At 40.5% G+C, this 21,901-nt stretch overlaps 1 protein-coding gene across 8 annotated transcripts in view; it reads left to right on the top strand.

Annotated features, from left to right (window-relative positions):
- EML4 (EMAP like 4) overlaps positions 1 to 21,901 on the top strand; it is a 159,378-nt gene that overhangs the window by 55,378 nt on the left and 82,099 nt on the right. For 2 of the 8 annotated variants that reach the window (XM_083494220.1, XM_083494225.1), the window contains exon 1: positions 13,861 to 14,218. The exons of 4 other annotated variants lie outside the window; for them this stretch is intronic. In XM_083494220.1, the coding sequence (XP_083350346.1) occupies positions 14,152 to 14,218 (67 nt within the window). In that variant the 5' untranslated portion in view covers positions 13,861 to 14,151. Of the gene's footprint in view, positions 1 to 13,808; positions 14,219 to 21,901 lie in introns of those variants that run through there. 2 more of the 8 variants (XM_083494223.1, XM_083494224.1) reach the window with 2 other exon arrangements.

The following is a 21,901-nucleotide window of genomic DNA, read 5'->3' on the forward strand; positions in this document are numbered from 1 at the left end:
GTTAAAGGTGCATTCTGTAGTTGGCCTTTGTAACGTTTTCTTTTGGAAAAAAATAACATATTTTGGTTTCCTGTTAATTTGAATGTATGCTTTGTTTTTGACTTCTGGGTTGTTTTGTTTGATGTTTCAATGTAGGTTGTAAACTTGCTTCAAGATTTTTTTCTTAAAAATATGAATCAGTATAGAAATGAAATTAATTATAATCTTTCGTGCGTGCACATGTCTCTCTCTCTCTCTCTCTCTCTCTCTCTGTGTGTGTGTGTGTGTGTGTGTGTGTGTGTGTGTATCTCAAATAATTCAAGATTCAGACTTGCAGCAAATGCACTCCTGACCCTTTTCATAAGCTTGGTGAGAATGAGTTTCCCTAAGAAGGAATTTATATCTGCCTCAGTGGCCTCAGACACATTTGGTTCTCAGGAGTGACTGCAGCCTTGGAGTGGTGCAATATTCCTATTGCTTGGGGATTTCTACGGATACAAAATCCATCCCTGCAGCAGACTAGCTACTAACACAGATGAGTTTTCTCTGATTAATGGGACAGTTTTATATATTTTGGACCGGCAGCCTGTGTAACAGTATTGTACAGTTATGTAGAGACAGGGTAGGTAGCAAGTGGTTATTCTGACCATTTATATTCTATTATGTGAAACTGAAAAGTTTCACTACTGTGGATAAAGCATTAACTGGTTCTGGTCTGTGGAATGTGAGGTGCTGAAAAGTCGGAGATGCCTACTGGCAAGAATTTCGCGTGCTAACCTTGCCTGGTTGACACAGTTTTCTCTCTTTGATCCCTTTTCAGATTAATCGTCACGAGAGCCATATAGCCCCTTTTACGTGAAAAAGATCTGTCGAACTCAAATTTGGCGTTCTTGTTCTTGGCACAGAAACGAAAATAGTGAAAACATTCTGCTTTTATAAGCAAATGAAAACTATATTTATTGTGCCTAAAGCAACAACGACATACTTTTGAAACATCTGTCATTCTGAGAGGGTGTGTGTGTGTGTGTGTGTGTGTGTATTCATTCTCATGCTCCATTTTTTATAAATGAAGCTTGCTTTTTGAAAGCATAAGCACATATTTCTGATTTATAATTCTCTCCGTACTCACCCACCCAAAGGAAGACTGGAATATGCGAATGAAAACTGATCTGCAGCAGACTAGCATTTTGTCCCATGTGTGATTTTGCCTGCTGCGTCCTCTAAATTGTGGTATTGTGGCAGGACGTAGACCAGAGAAGCCTCAGCTTCGCCTTGAAGCTTACTGAGTAATTTAGGCCGTTCATTTCCCCCCTCTGCTTAACATGCAATACCAAATGGCTATAAAGATAAAATTGGGTGGGTGGGGGAACAGGAGAACATTCATGAATTTTTAAAAAGAAGTGTGGGATGCAAATATAATTTCAAATACTGTGAGGCGAACACGGTATTCTGAGTTTTAGCTGTTATAAGTATGGTTGTTGTTTTTTTACTTGAACAGGAATTGCAGTGTTTTGTACTACATGCATAGCAAACCAGCTTTCTGTGGGATGTGAAAGCATCTTAACTGGTTTTGGAGCACACTTTGTAATTAAGGAGAAATGGGTACCAATTTTCAGATTTTAACAATACATTCTGGGTTGGATCCAAAAGCCTCTTCTACATATCAGATTGGATACAGGAAAAGCTCTTCTATTAAAGTAAGGGCTCCTTCAGACTTGATTGAAGAGTGTTGCATGAGAAAAGTGACTCCAGATGCAGATGAGTTACTGTGTTTGTGCCAATTCTTCTGTAAGGCCTTGATAAGCTCATTCTCAAGAATTTTTTATGATCCACTTGGGTTAAAATGCACGTCAGTCTGCAGGATATGCATTTTATTAACTGTTTCTTATGCTGTAATGCAACCCCTCATATTTAGTGGTGCTGCACTGCATATTCATGGAATAGCTTTTCTGCATTTTCTCCTTCTCATTGTTGACTGGATTGAAGTTAATGTGTATATTTTTAATGCATTTATTTTGGAGAAGGAAACCCCGGATCTGAAACTTCTGTGGTGTGCTTAGGAATAAATAGTTACAGAGTGAAAAATAGATACTGCTGCCCTAGCAAAATGCGAAAACTATGCATTCCTTTGTGGAAATCCTTAAAAATGTTGGTTCTTTTTATTGTGGTTTCTGCATTCAGTCTGTGCTACCAATAATTGGATCTATAACATTTGTATTTAAATCTCATCCTTTCCAAAGGCTTCAGGGTGGGTAATTAACTTTTAAAGTAAAATCCCAATTATAGTCATTAAAGCTCGTTCAACTCACCTTATGCCACCATAGTCCAGGGTGACAAAAAATTATCTGAATTGTTTCTTTAAAAAAAGAAATAAATAAAAGCTGTTGGTTTTTTTTTCATGTTAGAAATGTTAACAAGGTTAAATTGAGCCTTCCTAATTTCACTGAAATCTGACACATCCTTGTCCTTGGTCAGATTCCTTCCGTCTCTCTTCCATAATTCAAGCTACATGATGCCTTATCTTGCCAGGTATTTGAAATGTACTCAATGACACAATTACTTTACAGCATGGTAAATACACCACATCCCTTTCAGGTGGAGTTAATTGCAGTTTTGTTCCATTTGATCCATTGTTCGCAAAGAGTTTAAAAAGAAGGTGTTTCAGTGTTCTGTTGGAACTTGAACACTGAAGCCTTGTTGGAAAATTGCATGTACTACAAATCATGGGATTGTCAGCTCTTGCTTGTGCAAGAAGAATTGCATGTGTGGCCAACTGAGTTTGATGTTTTACTGCCGTATAGTGAAATGCCTTCTGTAGTAAATGGTAGACCATGTACACTTTTAAAATTACCCCAATAGCTATGAAAGTTCATGTTTTAGAGCATTGCTTAAATCATGGTGTTTGGTATTCACAGTTGACACACAGATTGTCAATGGAACTTAAACACTTAAAAAAAATTGTCCCCCTCTGTGTTCGTCAGCTCCTTAGAGAGAACATAAAATTAACAAAACATACCCTTTAAGAACACAATCTCCGCTTCTATAGTGCTCTGCATCTTTGGTAGCTTTGTCAAGTGTGCTCTGGAATTTAGAATCTTTCTGAGTTGAAAATGTGACTGACTTTGAAGGGTACGAATTAAAATTTTCTCCTTTTGGAAGACTTCTGGATGAAACCATGCTGGAACGCTATCCCAAGTCCATTCACTTGATTAACGATGGGTACCTAATCTTGGAGAATGGCCCCAAACCCAGGTTGCTGGCTAACCAGTGTGTTACCAGTGATTGCATACCTTTTATCTGTCAGTTTGGAACAAAACAGGATTCATAGAATCATAGAGTTGGAATAGACCACACGGGCCATCGAGTCCAACCCCCTGCCAAGCAGGAAACAAGTCCAACCCCCTGCCAAGCAGGATTGTCTGTCCTGTCCTGTTTTATTTTGTATTGTGCTTTCTACTACCTGTATATACCACCTTGTGATTTCAATGAAAGATGGTATATGAATATTTAAAAACAAATCATAACATTGTTCAGGTAAGATAGCTCACTTCTTTAGATTTATATAAACACAAGCATATAAATATCCCCAAATGTCTTTGCCTTCCAGAGCCTGACTGGGAACACTTTTTCTGTAAGTGCAGTGTAAAACCAGCCAGGTAGCAAACCTAAATCTAAACAGTATTTTACATACAGACTAGAAACGTTCTTCTCATAATTGTTGGTGTATTTTAAACAAGATATCCGTTTACACTATTCTTTGTATAATTTTTATTGCACCATAAAAATTCCAAAATCTAAAATTACCACCTGGCTATTAACAAACTTGAAAAAAGGTCAAGTCTCGAAATGGACTGTTGTGCTTATATGATGAGTAGCATCTACTTTAGCACAGGCTTTGTGGTTTCCCTATTGTTCTGGACTGCAATTCACACATCTTTTATTCTATTGCTAGTTCTCTGACTTGCTAGTTAACTTGTGACTAGGTCGCAGTCCTACACACACTTGGGAGTTTCCAGAGGGCACCAAAACAAGAGTCTTGTGGCACTAATAAAACCTATCAAATTTATTTTGGTAAGTGCGCGCACACTCTTTTGGAGGTCATGGGTGGTTGCAGCAACAGACTGTGAACATCAAAAGGAGACAAGTTTTGTTACACAAATCAAAATGCTTCCACTAATGGAACCACATCATTGGATGCTAAGCAGTAGCTGTTCCTCCAAAAACAGCTGATAGCACTTAACATCTTGGAACTGGCAAACCAAGTCACACATGCAGTGTGATAAAAATCCATTGTCCTGCTTCAGTCCACAAGTGATGAATCATAGAATAGTACAGTTGGAAGGGACCCCTGGGGGTCTTCTAGTTCAGCCCCCTGCAATGCAGGAATCTGAACTATATCATCCATGACATATGGCCATGTCTGCTTAAGAACCTCCAAGGAAGGAGAGTCCACAAACTCCCAAGGGAGTCTGATCTTCCTGGTGTTTAGTCGGAATCACCTGTCTCATAACTTGAATCTTGTAACTTGACATTGGTAGTCTTGATGAATGTAATTTAGTAGGTTCACATCGCAGTCTGCCTTTGCGGTTCCACTGTGTCCATTAATTCCAATGAGTCTGCTCTGAGTACGACTTTAGATACAACCCTTTGAGTGTAAAACTGAACTTGAACCAGTGAATAACTATGCCCCAAGCGTCAAAAGCTTTGTAATTTCAGCATTAGGAAGGACTCACACATTAATCTTGGGGATGCGGTAGGAAACAAGCCTGCCTTTCTGTTTGGAGAGGCTTACAGTCAGAGCAGGGAGCAGCAGGAGAATCTGCATTGCCCTGCTGACCACACAACCATTCTTGGCTTCTTGAGATGCTAATGACATCTGACTGTGGTCACTGACTGGCCCAGGAGCTTGTTGATGGAGCAGTTCTTTAAACACAGTCTATGGCATAATTGCAGGGCTTGAGAGCTGTGGCGATAACAGAGTGTCTGTTGAACCAGGTGACTTTACTTGCTATTTTTTTCTGACATCGATGTAAGATTGGGCCTTAGAAGGGGAAGCAGCAGGCAAGTGAGTTCCTTCCTCCCCATCCCCATCCCCAACTGATCTTAGAGGGAAACACTGTGCCAGCTTAGTTGCATGCCAACTATTTGGAGCTGTTGGAATTTTTTTGTTGTTTTTTTTTTTGAAATCTGTAATTCTTGCTAGCATAAGGGTAGAACCCAAAGTGGGCTGTTCATATTCAGAGCATGAGATTGGCGACCGGTGGGTAGGAACTAGGGGGAGATGGCTGCAGGCATATCTGCTCCTGTGGAGTATGCATCTATGTTCCTGAATGTGAAAAACTTAACAGGTGTGAGGCATATGGACTGCCTTTGTGCCAAAGGAAAATTGTCACCTTCAAAGCCAGCTCTTGAGCAGCTCAGATACTAAGTTAGCAATTTATTTGTAGTGGGAAAAGTTGTAAGCGAATGGGCTGAATGTGCAGATCCGAAGTTTGACTGGTAGACATGTTTGATTATTTAGTAATCATACTGTAGTAAACGTTAACAACTTAAGTTTTGATTATTTTAATTTTGTTAGGTATGTCCTTATTGAGCGAAATGCTAAACTAGAACCTCCATGTTAAACATCAGCCAGGGTGACGAAGGAGACAAAATGTATTCCATTTCTAATTTACGTAGGCCTAGAAAACAAAATGTTGAATTCCATTTCCACAATAAAAAGGGCTCAATCTTCAACTCTTTCCTAAAGCTACTGTTAAATACTGATTTTCAGTAACTATATATAGAGAAGGGTTTTTTTGGTTTTGGTTTTTACATTGCACCTATAGTGTTTCTAATTCTGTCCTTCTTTCCTTAATTCGCACAAAATGCAGGACTTACGGTATCCCATTTCCGTGGTACGGAAGGTAAAAGAAAATACTTTTGTCATCCCAAGTATGTGAATCTTCCCTGGTTCTGTCTTAGGTTTCTGCTTCCAAGTCAGTGCTGACTCAGGAGTGGGGAACCTGTGGCCTTGGACATGTTATTGGACTATAACTCTCATCTTTTACCAGTGGTATGGTGAATGGGCTGATAGAAGTTGCAGTACAACAAATTCAGGAGAGGCATAGGGTCTCCATCCCTGATTTTATTTGCCATGCAAAGGGTACTTCTGAATCTAACATTTTAAAAAGTAGGGTTTCCAACTTTCCTGTGTCTTACAGTATCAGTCGGCTAACTAGCATTGGCATCTGAAAACCCAGTAAACTTCCTATGCTTACAACTGTTTCTTTTCTGTGGCATAGCATTCTTGTTGAGATACGACAGGCAGGCCACTATCTGCATTTTTCCAGAAACAAATTAAGACATTTTGTTCAGACAAACTTCCCCAGTTGGGATATATAGCTCTCTGCCACGGGTGTCTCCTTTTTATTGTTTTCCAATTCATTCACTTTTATTTTGGTTCTTGTATTGTTTCAGAAAGTGCAAATTTAACCATCTAGCTTCACGTGTGAACTAAATACCCCCCTCCCCCCCCGATTAACACTATTATAAAAGACCTTGGGTTAGTTCCCGAGCTGTGAGCATGGTGTGGTTTTCTTGTCGCCTGCCGTTTCTGAAAGAGGTCTAGGTACCCTTTCAAAATATTGTGGGAAAGTGCAGCGAAAAAGGGAGTGACTAGAAATCAGGCAGAGCTCCTTGCATGCCAGACACCAGCTGTTCTGGAGGTGTCTCGAACCCAGTGTTCGAAACTTCCGTTGTTGCATTTTGAGACAGGGAATTTCATTAGCGTGAGCAGTTCCTGAGCTCTGGGCGCAGTACTGTGCCTCAGATTTCAGATTAAAACTGAGGAGTGATTGTCAGAAATGCTGGAGTAAGATAGAGTAGATAAAAATGCTTATACTACACAACAAGAAATGTGCTGCAGAGTTAGAAATACTAAATGGTCATGTTCCACAGTATCAGTTGTCAGCTGTGGAAGCAACTTTTCCAGTGTTCGGAACTCCCAGTGTTCTAGCTGCATTTTGAGACAGGGACTTTCATTAGCACGAGCGGTTTCTGAGCTCTGGGTGCAGTACTGCGCCTATGATTTCAGATTAAAACTGCAGAGTGGAAGGAAAGGAAGACCCTTTTCTGCCTCCCCACTTCTAGCTGCTCTCTGAAGACTAGAGAAGAGACCTCTCTTAAGAATATTAGGGGGGTGGGCAGGGGAAAGACTAGACCATGTGAAAAATAAATGAAATATTTTAACTGCAGCTCATTCATTTTCAGCTTTCTATTCTTGTTATAAAAAAGCGTGCCTAGACATTCTCTTGTTGTGCCCATAACCTAGGGTTAAGGTGCCATTTAGCTCCTAGCTTTCATATCTCAGTTTCTAACACTTAATTTTTCACAGAAAGTCTTTAACTGCTCTAAGAAAGCTATACCACAGGTGGTAGTTCCTCATTAGAATTAGTTTGGGCCATTCATTAGTATTCTGCATCAGGAAACAGACACTGATGCAAATAAAAGAAATCAAATATTTATTTGGACAAGGTGTAGCCACTACCACGCTACTAGACATTGCAAATAAGTAAGTAAGTAAGTAAGTAAGTAAGTAAGTAAGTAAGTAAGTAAGGGAGTAAGTTTTTAAGACCTCCAGGCTGTAAAATGGAGGTTGCAATTTCTCAGAAGACTATTCATGAAGTTCAGTCTAGAAGCTGCAGAGTATACAGGTTGTACGTTGGGGTTACTGATAGCTAGTTCACAGAAAGGAAGAAAGTCTAGGGCAAGTTCACAAAGAAACCAAAAGACATAGATAAAACGCTCAGGGCATCACAGCCACCCAGCATCCATTTAACCATCTTATATGCACCAGCTTACAATGTTTTCATTCTCTCTGGCATGTTAAACATTCATATTTGTAAACAATCCCTGTCGTTTGACTTTTTCCACTTTTTCCATTTTATTGATTTTGAATTTTGTTGCCTATATTTTTGTGCTGCTCTCCTAGAGTGGTTATTACGTTTTAAATTGTACTATGAGCCCCCGCTCCCGACATTTTAAATATATACCTCGAACAAAATAAATTTAATCACATATGACTGAAGCCTGAGGCAGAGCCATTTCTGAACTGAAAAGCATAGGCTGATCTAAGTGCATTACTTGGGACTTTGAAGCTCTTTTAAAGCAAGACTCTTGTAGAAGAGAATTCCTAGAGGGCAACACGGTCCCACAACAGACACACTGTGGAGAACCTTCTCTTTTAGTCACTCGCACCCTTTTTTTGCCAAAGTCCCATAGCTGTTGTGTGAGGGAGGTGGTTTTGGGTGCCATGAAAGGGCAGCAAATGGTTAGTTATCATGGGGAGGGTTATTGTTTTGTTTCTTACTATGTTATGTATTTTTGTGTTGTTTTTTTTAATTGTAAACCGTCCTGTTTTCCTTGGGTGAAAGGCAGTATAGAAATTTAATAAATAGTAATAAAGAATAGCTTATTGTTGAATTTTTACTCCCAGGAGGCACCTGTGGGATTTTTCTGCGTCAGGTGCCGAAATAACTTGATCAGCTTTAGGGTGACTTTTGCTGCGGCACCTCAGACATATCCCAATTTTGCCTCTGTTAAAGCGGCGGGTTTTGGGTATTGTTCCGAAACCTTTCAAACTCTGTTTGACCAGAGGCAGCAGTGCAGTTAAATTTAGATGCCCAACAATATGGGATGTGATGCAAGTGTCATTCAGGAAGAAATATTGTCTATCTTCACTCAAAATTCCATCATAACCCCTCAGAATTTTGACTTTATCAAACTATCAACAGCAGCCACCTAAGTATAAATATTTCTATGTAGCACTTCCAGTTGCTCATGAATCAAAGCACATTTCCTCTATCTAAGAAAGATGAAGTAAATCATGAGGGGGCAAAATATTCTACAGAAAGTTCAATTAACCGCAACAGAACAATGGCAATAGTCTGTTAGAAAAATTACATTAGTATTAAAGAAAATGCACACAGTGTGATTACAAGCTGGCTGTGCATTTCTTATACAAGATTGCACTGAATAGTTGGTTCATAAAACCGCTCCTTTTTTAAAAAAAAAACCATTCTTTGATTTTTATTTTATTTTTCAGATCTGAATTTTCACCTCCTCCTGAAAATGCAAATTCAGAAGCATCATACTAAATCAATACTCTCAAATATTAAGAAATCCCCACCTCTGTCATTAAATTAGTTAACATTAAATCCATTTACTCAACTCCTTGTCATAAAATGCTTGCAAAGACAAGAAAAGAACCTCATGGAAACATAGCGAGGGAATAGGTTTTGTTGCTGTAGGGGTTCGGATAGAACAGTTACATTTATGAGTTACGGGAGATAGTGGTTTGTTTTGACGTGGGTGTATGCCTCATACCTCCATAAACAGGAACATTTAAACTTATCTAAAGGAAATGGTTTAGCAGAGCTATTTTGTTTACGCATCCTGCAATAAACCTAACTGCTGGGGGGCGGGGAGAGGATTACAAGCCAATATATACCCTGGAGGGTGGGGCAAAAAGAGGCAGAAAAGATGTGAATAAGGTTCATTACTTTAAGCAGATATATTAGTGGTCTACTCATTCACACACACAAACACACACAAGTGCATGTGCGCGCACACACATACGAAGGAGACAGTGTTGGACAGCCACAGAGTGCACAAAACTTGCCCACATTTGAACTTGTAATTTATGGGCGAAGGGCGAAGGGAGTGCCATTGGAATTTCAAGGATAAAGTGTTGGATCAAGACTTGAGTGAGTAGGAGGCTATATGCACAGTAGGGGCCTTTCCTATTGTTGCTTCTTGTAGCTTCCAAAATGAAATTCTGGAAGGTTAGAGACATGAAAACTAGGAGCAAAATGGCACAACAATGGAATGTCTAGGTATGCTTTTTTTATAACAAGAATACAGTCATACATTGGGTTACAGACACTTCAGGTTGTGTGTTTTCGGGTAGTGGACCACCGAAACCCGGAAGTACCGGAACGGGTTACTTCTAGGTTTTGGCAGTCGTGCATGTGCAGAAGCGCTGAATCTCAACCCACGTGTGCACAGACGCGCCACTGTGGGTTGTGGACGCTGCAGGTTGCGAACGTGCATCCCACACGGATCACGTTCGCAACCCGAGCGTCCACTGTACAAAGCTGAAAATCATTTAACTGCAGCTAAAATATTATGTTCTAGTCCTTCCCCTGCCCACCCCCTAATATTCTTAAGAGAGGTCTCTTCTCCAGTCTTCAGAGAGTAGCTGGAAGTGGGGAGGCAGAAAAAGGTCTTCCTTTCCTTCCACTCTGCAGTTTTAATCTGAAATCACAGGCGCAGTACTGCGCCCAGAGCTCAGAAACCGCTCGTGCTAATGAAATTCCCTGTCTCAAAATGCACCTAGAACAATGGGAGTCTTGAAAACTGGAAAAGTTATTATCTGCGTCCACAGGTGACAATTGATACTTACTGTGGAACATGACCATTTAGTATTTCTAACTCTGCAGCACATTTCTTGTTGTTGCATGTAGTGTAGTATAAGCATTTTACTTACTCTATCTTTCTGACAATCGCTGTCTTGTAAAACATTAGTAATTAACTGTAATGCCAGTTTAACCCGATTTTGCCTCTCTAGAATTCAGTGATTCCCAGTAAGCTCTGTTGGGGTGAGTAAATCAGTGCACTGAAATGTGATGACAACTGAGGGCTTTTTTAAATGCATAGTTATATTAAGTGTGAGAGAACAGTGCTGCAGTAATGCACTAATTCACTACTGTATTATATGCTACACACCCATTTACGAATAAAAATGTCGTGTATCTTTGTTAGCCAGTAAACATTATGCTAGTTCTTTTCTAGGGTTCCTTTTTCTTTGTATTAAAATCTTGCATTTCGATGGCTAAGCGCTTGGAGAGATGTAAATTTCTTTTAACATATTTAAGAGATGTTGGGGGTGGAGAGTTCTCCACACAGTAAGATTGCTTTGTTTTGACATTTATCTTGCTGTGATCGTTCTGCCAGTTGGCTTTAGGCACGGCTACCAAAAGAGTGAACACATGTTGCATTCATTAACTTTCCTCTGGCTCTGCTCAATTTTGCAAGTCAGACAAAAGCATGATCATATTAAATGGACTGTAGTGCAGTTGTAATATGAGTTCTCTCACACACTTAATGAAATGATAAACTTGAGAAACCTGCATCTCTCCCTCCCCCCCACCCCACCAATTGTTGGGAGTTACTATGCCTCTCCAACTCGGTGCAAATTCTTGTTTGTGCATGTGTTGCCCCTTCCTTCTAAATTAAAACGCTGCAGCTGTAGATGTATCATTCAGCCTTATTTGCATCTTCTCCTTCTTCCGTGATGCATTTGTACATGGGGAAATCCCATGTCACCCTTACAATGGTTGTGTGAGGTTGGCCGGATTGAGAGAGTGAAATCGACCAAAGTTTGCCCAGTGTGCTTCTTCATGGTTAAGCAGGAATTCCAACTTGGGTCTCTTCCAGCCATTTGCAGTGTTCTGTCCAACCACACTAGATGTAAAACCACAGACTTAATGCCTTTTCAAACTGACTGTGTTGGATAATTTTGTTTATGTGTGTGAGCAAGTCCGCTTAGGTGAAGCTTGTTTGCTATGCACATTGATATTTCGACGTGGATCTTCTTTTATCACTTATTTGTTGGATCGGTTGGCTGCCTTTCATCAGTAGTGGTCCCAGGACGACTTGTAGTAGTAGCTACATAGCAAATGCCACAGCTGTATGCAAACTACAATTCAACTATACCATACCCCCCAACATGTTGATTCCCAAAATGGTGATGTACTTCTTCCCATAAGTGCTCCTGTATGGGTCAAGTGACCCGTGTGAGATCATGGTGCCCCAAAGATGTGCTTTTTGGGGGGCTGTGCTCTCACAGCACCCAAAAACACATGTCTTGGGGTGCTGTGTGAGATCATGGCCACCAAAATGACCTCTGTGCTCTTGCCAGGGGAAAAACCTGGATGTCCTGTTTTTTTCTGGGACACTTGCATGGTATGCTATAATCATAAACATCCCTAAATATAAAAACACTAAAACCATAATTATATCAGCAGCAACAGCTGCAGTACCCCTGGCTGGCAATACCCTTGCACAAAGAAAGGAGGCTGTAGCTAATGATAGTCAATAAGGAGGCAAAATAGGAAAAAAGGCATAGCTGGGGGACCACTACTAAGAAACCCCTGCCCGAAGCCCACTTCCCAAAAGCTTCACTTGCTAGTGGGCCTTCCAGAAGAGTTGCCACTTCAAGCGTTTAAGCCCCAAGTCATGCTCTTAGAAAGCATGAGATAATATTTTTTTATCAACATTGACTTAACTTTATTTCAAACCACTAGTGTCTATTTATTTTTTTATTTTCTAGGTGCATTCATGGGAAGTACAGCTCTCCCTTGGCATACCTTTTGACTTTATTTCTCATTTTTAAAAGTAAAAATAAAATATTGTCCCTTTATTTGCGTCTTTCCCTGAAGTGACTAATTGTAGAACTATATAAATTGTACTATATAAATTGTAATTTAGAACTATATAAATCAAATTATGAGTTCTCTGACCGTAATAGAAGAAGAAAAGGAGTTTGGATGTGATATCCCGCTTTATCACTACCCTACCCTACCCTAGTGAGTAAAAATGCCCAACAAATGAAGGGGCCAAATCGCCCATCTCCTTATTATGATGCTGCAGGAATGCTGGGTTATTTGTTCATTTGTTTACTTAACGTCTTACCGGCTGATCTGTGGGACATCTTTGAGAAAAGAAAGTAGTAAACCCTGTGCAAATCCGGAGTGGACTCCCTAAGACGGTTGATCATGTTACACCTTTTCCTGGCAACTTTTGCAGCCAAGCTGGTACCAAATGTATTGTTCTGCTTTACTTTGGACCCCATCAGTGATGCTAAAAGTGGGGTCTTGTCATCTGGGCATACACACTGCCCATGCTTGCACCCCGGAGACATCACTTCTGTGTTGATAACACAGCAAAAGCCATGCAGGAGGCAACCTTAACGAGTTACCGATCTCGTCAATTCTCCCAGCAGTTTAATTTCAGCTCTGGAGACGCACTCCATTGTCTCTTGAGACAGAAGGATGCCGCCAACAACAACATTAAAAAACAATTATACCGCCCTTCATCTGAGGATCATAGGTGGCTTACAATATAGAAACACAAAAATACATACCATAGTACGAAACAAAAATAATACCACCCATTGGCTACAGTTTGTTAAATTAGCCAAAGGTCTGGGAAAGGAGGGATGTTTTTGCTTGGCGCCTAAAGATATGTAGCGAAGGTGTCAGGTGAGCCTGCACGGGGAGAGCATTCCACAAGCAGAGAGCCACCACGGAAGGGACCCGTTCTCACGTTTCCGCCCTTCTTGTGGAAGAGGCAGATGAAGAAGAGCCTCCGATGATAATCACAGGGTCCAGGATGGCTCATACGGGTAGAGATCTGTTAAGCTGCCTGTACAAATTGTGGCAGCAGTTCAGCCTGATGTGAAGGGAAAAAAGGAGCTTAAGATTCAGGGCTCCGAATGCAATCTCTTGTTTCAGTTGCTTTAAACAAAAGATGGGTCTCTATTATGTTGACACTGTTGTGTCCCAGTCAACTTAGCATGCTAGTTAATAATAATAAATCATATAGCCTGCTTAATCACCAACTTTTTTAAAAAAAGAAAGAAGAAAAAGCAAACTTTTAGCCCTTAGTGAGCTCTTTAATTCTTACTTTGTGCTGCAAGACAGATTGCTGTGTTGTGTCTGTGCTAGTAAGTGCCTTTATTAGTGTATTTGTGACGTTTAAGGTCTAGCCACTCCTTACAGCAGTCTCAGATTTTCTTCCCCCTCTCCCCTTATGTATCCCACCCCCTTCTGCCTCTCTCCCTCTCTCTCTCTAGCACACACACGCTCGCTCGCTCTCAAACGCAGAAAGCTCTTTTGCTCAGTAGAGTTCCAGGGCTCGGAAGGAGCAAAGCTGATTGTCGGGACTTCTTGCTTGTGCTCTGCATAAGTGCTTTTGTGGCGGGCCATCTGGACTGGCAGGATTTCCTCAGAATATTTAAAGTATGTTGTCTGATTGGGAAAAGTCGGGATTGCCGTGAAACTCTGGGAAAGGCAGCAAGCAGGGAACGTAGACAGAACTGGTTCGCGGCTCGTAACGTAGGTGGCAGGAATGGAAGACGCGTTGCCTTGCCTTGCTTCGGTGTGCAATTCATCAGCACTTATGAACTTCTGCACCGGTAAAGTATAACTTCTTTCCCTCCCTCCCCCTTCTTTAATTGGGAACACCAGTACAGCCACCGCAGTTTCTTGCTAACCCACAAGGGGAAAGGACTATCTCCCTCTCTTCTCTTCCCCCCAAACCTTGTTTTTTTATTTTATTTTTTTGTAAATCTTCCTCTACAACTTCCTTCACAAATACATACAAAGTTTGAAGAAAAGTATTTACCTCTTTGCAGTCTTAGTTCTTTCCTAGCCTTAAAGGAAATCTGTTTTTTTGCTGGTTAATGCCTTTCATGTACAATGGAAAGCAGAAACCAAACGATTTCGCTTGGTGAGATTACTCTTGCGGTATGAAAAATCCCCTCCCATGAAATAAATCTGAATATTGCATGCTTGGAAAGGGGGGGGGGAGAACCTGTTGTATCATTGAATTTTAACATTCAGCATGTGTTAAACATGTTTCCATATTTGTGTGCAAGATGCTTCAGTTAGACTTAACTTTCAGCGAAAGGTTGAACCCCTAGAGGAAAGTTTTGGATTGCATAGGGGGCCCCCTCAGGAAGTAGTACCGTAAAACATCTATGCACAATAAGTCATTATGTATGCTGCAGTCTTGAGCATTCGCAGCACGGTTTGTATTTCTGCACAGCATGTGATATTTTCCAGACCAATTTATTCCCGGCTTTCTTGTGATCGTTAATCTGCAATTACTGAAGCATCTCAGCACAACTTCATACGCATACATCATTATCAGTAGCTAGATCTGTGTATATAGCAGAAAGCTGCCTATAGAAGCTCTTGCTTCATAGAGTTTTTGCAGTGGTTGTTTAGAAATATTGGGCCAAGAGTACAGAGCCAAAACAAAATGTGGAGGAGCTCCAAATGCAACCCTATTTTACAAATGCACCTAATGATAAGTGAGTATAGAAATATTCATCTTGCTGATTTGTCCAGATTAATACATGTGTAAAAAAGGCAGGCTCTTTTCTTGGGGGGGGGGGGAGTTTTAGAGCTTTAAGATGAAGAGAAAATGACTTCCATAGAAAAAATGTTAAAATAGAAACTGCTTTGAACACCAAAAAAAGTTATATCTTTCCACACTTACTTTTATTGGTAGGAAAAAACACACTTTTGAAAATAAATTCTGTAAGTAATGTTCAGTGCTGCAAAAACAACAAAAAACAATGATAGCACAATATGTAATACAAAGGTGCTGAAATCCTGGGTTGGGGGTTAGTTGGAGTTTGGTGGTTTAGAATGCTTGCTAATACAAGAAGTTAAGTACTCTCGTGCAGGATAAAATTTGTTCCCTTGGATTAGGCAGATATGTGGCAGGAAATGGAGTGGAGGGAGGCAAGAGATTCACCTTCTTTGTTTCCACTGAGTTCCATATTGGAGATTGCAAATCCAAATCCCGTTGATACTGCTGGCACTGGGTTACATTTATGGGCTTTGATAACAACTTTTTAAGGACTATTATTTTTCAACAAAAAAAGCACTAAACATAGTTGGGTAGTCTTGGGGAAGGGTTGGTTAAAGTTGAATGTGGAGCTTAAGTTGCACATGCCACATGTCGGTCTACAGCCCTTGAAATATTTGTGCTTACAGGTAAGCAAGCGGGGAACCTAGTTTGCCTGTGACTGACATGGACTTTGCATTTGTATTTATTTTGACACCCGTAACCTTGCTTTGTATGCTATTCCAGTTCACCCCAGTACAAGTTTGGTAACTGGTTGTGTTTCATTTCATGAGCAAAGCAACTTTTAAGTGACCTAATTCATTAGCACTAGATCAGACATAACCCATAGATATTTTAAGGATGCTTTTAGATGAAAATAACTGGGGAAATAGTTCCATTTGTAGCATGCTGGTTTTTTTTAATTTAAAGTGAGTTGTACCCTTAACATAAAAGGTCTTTTCGACCTTTTTAGGAGGGCAGAGTATAGAAGCCTATGCAAAAGCAACATTTGTATAATTGTGGGGGAGGAATGCATAAAATAGCTATTGGGCTTTAATTGTACATGTTCACAATTTCATTTTACTTGGGAAGCTGGTGGATGTTTGTTGTTGTTCATTTTTAACATTTTAAACCGGTCACCTGATTTTATTTTAAGGCTATGGTCTGAGTAAAGTTGGAAAAAACATTTTATAGAAGTTCTGGTTCTGTTATGGTTCACAAACAAACTTTTTTATCAGTTCAGTTTGACTCCCTGCAAGTAAGTATGCTTTGTGCTGTAGTCACAATTAACATAGAAGTAGTATGGGCCACATCCTGTCACACATTTCTGCACTTAATGAAACAGTAGGGGAGGACACTGAAAGGTCATCTGTGGATCAATATTGTGCAAAATCAATTCATTTGTGGTTGAGCCAAATTAATAATGAGGGATCAAAGAGCTTTGCAATACAACCTGTAATTTTGATTACAATATGACATTGCAAATCAATCTGGTGAAAGCAAAATAACTAATACAGTCCACTCCATACATTCTTATAGCCTTACTGTGGACAGATACATATTCTGGAAAATCATTTTCCTGGTGGTGACAGTTACTCTCTGTAAGTTACTACTATCCACCAGGCAATAAGGATCTGTCTATGGGTGCCACTTCTAGAGGATAGTGCTGTATGCACCAGATCTTTCATAGAACCTGAATACAAAACAAAGCCATTTTTAGTGTAAGGTCATGATTAGGAAAATATTTCACAGCTGTTCACCCTACTGCCACAATTAAGCACCAGTATGTTGTAGGGCTGGAAATTGCTTGACTTAAACACCCCATGTATAAGAACACCGGGTACCTAGTGGCCTGGAATGTTTCCTGCTTAAGTCCCAGGCATGATAGCAAGAATATCTACAAAGACCAGTGTTCAAGCCTTAATTTGAATATTGTGCATACTATGGTTGCTGTGTCTCTTAATACTATTTGTTATTTTATTTTTAAGAGAACTAGCAGTGAGAATAAGATTCACATCACAGGTCTAAATTTGTGACCCAGGTTTCAGTGATGAAGCATACTCCCGCAAAGACTTTAGCAGTGTCTATTGCTCACATATGATATCATTTTTCTTGTTTGTTAGGGTAGTGGGGGAAGATGAGGAAACAACAAGATTTTGAGAACAAATGTGTTTTTGCTATTAGGTGCTATGTATCTCCACCTTTTGCCCTTGATTCTGAAAAATAATCCTAGGTGCTTCACCTGGTGTCATGAAATGTATTTATTCCATAACTTTTATATACCCTTTGATTGTAAAAACAAACAAACAAACAAACCTCAAAACAGTACAGTGGTACCTCGGGTTACATACACTTTAGGTTACATACGCTTCAGACTCCGCTAACCCAGAAATAGTGCTTCAGGTTAAGAACTTTGCTTCAGGATGAGAACAGAAATCGTGCTCCGGCGGTGTGGCAGCAGCAGGAGGCCCCATTAGCTAAAGTGGTGCTTCAGGTTAAGAACAGTTACCAAGTTGGACCAGCAACAATGTGTTGCAGGGTAGAATACTTCCTGCTTAGGTTCCCAGCTCCATTCCAGTCTGTCTGGTTTGGTTTCTTCACCCAACATTCAGGCAGTATTTCACAGATATTGAGATTGTGGTGGTTAAATTTATTGAGGTTGCCGAGTTCTTATTTGGCCGTTTTGTCCACCTTAGGTTTTTCTCCTCCTTAAAGTTCCCCCAGGGCTGAAGATTTCGCTGCCTTGTGGGTTGATGCTGCCATTTTGGCCGCATGAATTATGCCCCTTGCACCATGATCTTTAGAAATAGTGGAAGTGATTATTCTGACAAAGGAGCTGAGAAGGTGATTTCTTTATTTTTTGGAGTTCCAGATTCAATATTTTCATCTGACAGGATGAAAGGAAGATTGTGGTAGGATGGTTGTCATCCAAAGAAAGTTGCTTGTTTACACTTTGTTGTTGTTTAGTCGTACCCGACTCTTTGTGACCCCATGGACCAGAGCACGCCAGGCACTCCTGTCTTCCACTGCCTCCCACAATTTGGTCAAATTCATGCTGGTAGCTTCGAGAACACTGTCCAACCATCTCGTCCTCTGTCATCCCCTTCTCCTTGTGTTTACACTTAGCTATGGCATTATGTACAAATTGGGCGAATGAATGGCAAATAAAAGTAGCACATAACAACTTGTGCCTCTAAAGGTTTTAATTTTAATTTCTAAAAAAGAAAGAAAAGACCCAACCTGCAATACTGTCTTGAGAGGTAGCTTAAAACACTTGCAAATATGTTAGGCTTGTTCATTATAAGTGAGAAGATGCACATATAGATAAGTTTTGCAAACTGTGGTTTCCACCGTGTGTCAAAAAATGAAGGGAAGTTAGTAACTGCTTTTCCTCAGGGTTGTCTGGATCAGGCCCACAATTTTTATATTAAACATACACTCTGAATGCTTTTCTGATTGGCGTCTCCCTTTTCAGGTAACTGATACCTCAGAGCATGTCTTGCCTTTTCCAGCTGTGCCCAGAATAACCTAGACTATGTCAGCACTGTGCAGAATGATGAGCAAAGCCTGCCTTTAAGACTGAACAAACGATTGTTTAGCTGAGCAGCGTAAACCAGATAATGTAATGCGTAGCTTACAAAGGCTCTCCTTTTTTGGGGGGGGGGGGAGAGGAGACTTATGGCTCTTCCGGCCTTAGTGTGGTTTCTAAGGCCACTATATGGTTTGGTATTTGACTGCAGGAAGTAATTTAATTAAAGAGATTAATACTTGCATAAGATAAATATGCAGAGATTATAGGAATTACAGTTCCCTTCTCACACATCTCTTTACATAATGGGTTACCTCTGTATAACCTCAGAGAGCAACCAGGCAACATTAGTTAATTATTATAATTTTTTTGAAGCTGCTGGTCATAATTACACTGGTGACATCAGTCATCCATCATGTGCTGCTTGCACTCCCCCTTTGTAATGACCATAATAATTCATCCAAATAACTAGGAGCAGGGAGGTTGATCAGAGTATGATAATGAGTAATATACAAAAAAGTATTTAACATTAAAGCAATCTTTGTTTTAGGAAAGAGTAATTCTGCAGTTAATTGATTCTTAATGTGTATCTGAAAATCAAGAAAGTGCATAACCTAGATTCCCTATTTATTATTACACCGTATTATACACACACCATTTTATTACATACTCTTTACACAATTTCACAGAAAATGCCCATGTTCCCAGTTTGCCACCTTAGTAAACCAGAAACAATGAATTCTCCTTCCATGTGAGGTTGACCACCAAGGAACTGAATGAGCATGTCTGATTCCTATCTGAAATGCAGAAGATACTTCCTTACAGCTGATTCAGACATGCAGCAGAATCTCATGGCACAGTATTTCCAATAGACTGCATGCGAGGGAATTGCAACATTTTATTTCTCCACTGAGCAATGGTTATCCTGAACCAAGGATGGGGTACTTAGACAACAACTAGCATGATCTCTGCCTTGGCCATGTTTGGCTTGTGGCTGGTAGGAGTTGGAACCCAAATGCACCTGGAGAACCTCAAGTTTCCATCCTTGACCTGAGCTATTCTCTGTGAAATGTTAGGTTTTTGCATTCTTCATTTTCATAGTAGAACTTACAAATATGTGAGCTCCACAATAAACAAATATTTAGCCTGATAGAGAGCCAGTGTGGTGTAGTGGTTAAGAGCGGTAGACTCGTAATCTGGTGGACCGGGTTCGTGTCCCCGCTCCTCCACATGCAGCTGCTGGGTGACCTTGGGCTAGTCACACTTCTCTGAAGTCTCCCAGCCCCACTCACCTCACAGAGTGTTTGTTGTGGTGGAGGAAGGGAAAGGAGATTGTTAGCCACTTTGAGACTCCTTAAGGGGAGTGAAAGGCGGGATATCAAGTCTAAACTCTTCTTCTAGTGTAGTGTTGTCTAGACCAGTGTTTCCCAACCTTGGGCCTCCAGCTGTTTTTGGACTACAACTCCCATCATCCCTAGCTAGCAAGACCAGTGGTCAGGGATGATGGGAATTGTAGTTCAAAAACAGCTGGAGGCCCAAGGTTGGGAAACACTGGTCTAGACTGTACCTATGTGATTCTGGCCATGCATTACTGCATCTCTTGGGAGTAGTTGTAGTTTTCCCTCCTGACCTATCGTGTGTGTGTGTGTGTGTGTGTGTGTATGCAACAGTTTGAGCAAAATAGACGTAGAGCCATTACAGAGGGTCTCCTTTTTTATCAGTTGGAAAGTGCTTTTTAACCTCACAGAAAACAGCATGGAATCTGAGAGAACAGCGAGATTGACAGCTGAACTGGGGCACTGAAACTGTAATAGCTGAGGTCTGATTTTCACTTATAAAATGCACATTCACTGCAATAAGTGGCAGTGGCGCATGGCTATGGAATTGAGTGAACATTTTCTCCTACACATACACACACACCCTTTTAAAAAAATAACTAAGTGACAACCTGCCTCTTTCCCAGGTCCTGTTTCTGAGGGGTTCCCCCCCCCTTTAGAGAAGTGTGCATCTAAATAGTGTAAATGCATGCCCTTAAGACCTGACAGGACACACACACATTCTAACTTTGGACATGTGTTGCATGTTTCCAAAAAGGAAGAATAGGTCCTGTTGCAGCAGTGAGGGTGATCAGTGGGAGCTCAGTTAACTTGGCCTGGGAACGGAGGGTTTTTAACGAGCGTATGTAAACGTGGCTGGTGAAATTATTCTCCACCTGGTACCAGTTAGTCCACATAAACAAAGCCTTGTATGACATCCTGTATTTAAAAACAAAAGCGATGTGTAAAACAGGATTTATAAATAGCACATTCATGCAAATGATCCCATACGTGGAGCTCTTCTAAACATACCAAGTCTATGATGTGGGACTAAATTAGAACTCTGTGTGGAATAATGGGAGCAGACGTCCTGGAAGTCCAGGCCACTGCAGTGCAGCTGTGCTCTTGCTGCATATGATCCTAACCAAAAGGTCTGAGTAAAACTTTCCCATGCAAAAAGATTGTGCAGGTGGGGTTTGGGGGGGGGGTTGTTGATTACGGTACTATCAAAACATATCCAACAGCATATGGAATCGAGAAGTGAAAGGTTTTAAAAACTTATTTTCAAAGCAGAGCTTTTTGGAACAGGAAGTTCCAAGAGTAGCTTGTTGTCATTTCACAGAAATGAATAGGGTAGTAGGATGTGAACAGTCTGGTCTGAAGTTCTTTCCCAAGGCCGCACTTCATTCGAGTTTTAGAGTCCTCACTTCGGCTTCAGAATTTGTTCTCTTGGTGACCGTTCTTCGGGAAGGTAGCATTTTAATTACTTCTGCGACTGGAAAGCTAAAATCACACCATGGGAGAGGAGACAAGAGGGAGAGTATTCCAAAGGCCAGTTTACATCCAGCACCTGTGGCTCCTGTGCACATAATATGTCCTTACTGCCACAGGTATATGGTGAACCGCCCTGACATCTTTGGATAAAGGGCATTATACAAATTCAATAAAGTAAATAAACAAACAAACAAAATATTGTGGGATTAAAAACAATACTTGCTTCTGCATGTGTTGCCTGAAACACATTCACTTGAATCTCTCCCTAACCATTCATTGCGTGTGCAAAGACTGTTCTCTGTTTGAGTGTTTTCAGTATTGGTTAACCTCAGCAACTCACCCCTAAAAAGAACTGATTGGTTTTTTGTCATATTTAAGTGGTTGTGTGGACAACTAGCTGGTA

The sequence above is a fragment of the Podarcis liolepis genome (assembly GCF_965112155.1).
Source record: "Podarcis liolepis genome assembly, chromosome: 3".
Taxonomy (NCBI): Eukaryota; Metazoa; Chordata; class Lepidosauria; order Squamata; family Lacertidae; genus Podarcis; species Podarcis liolepis.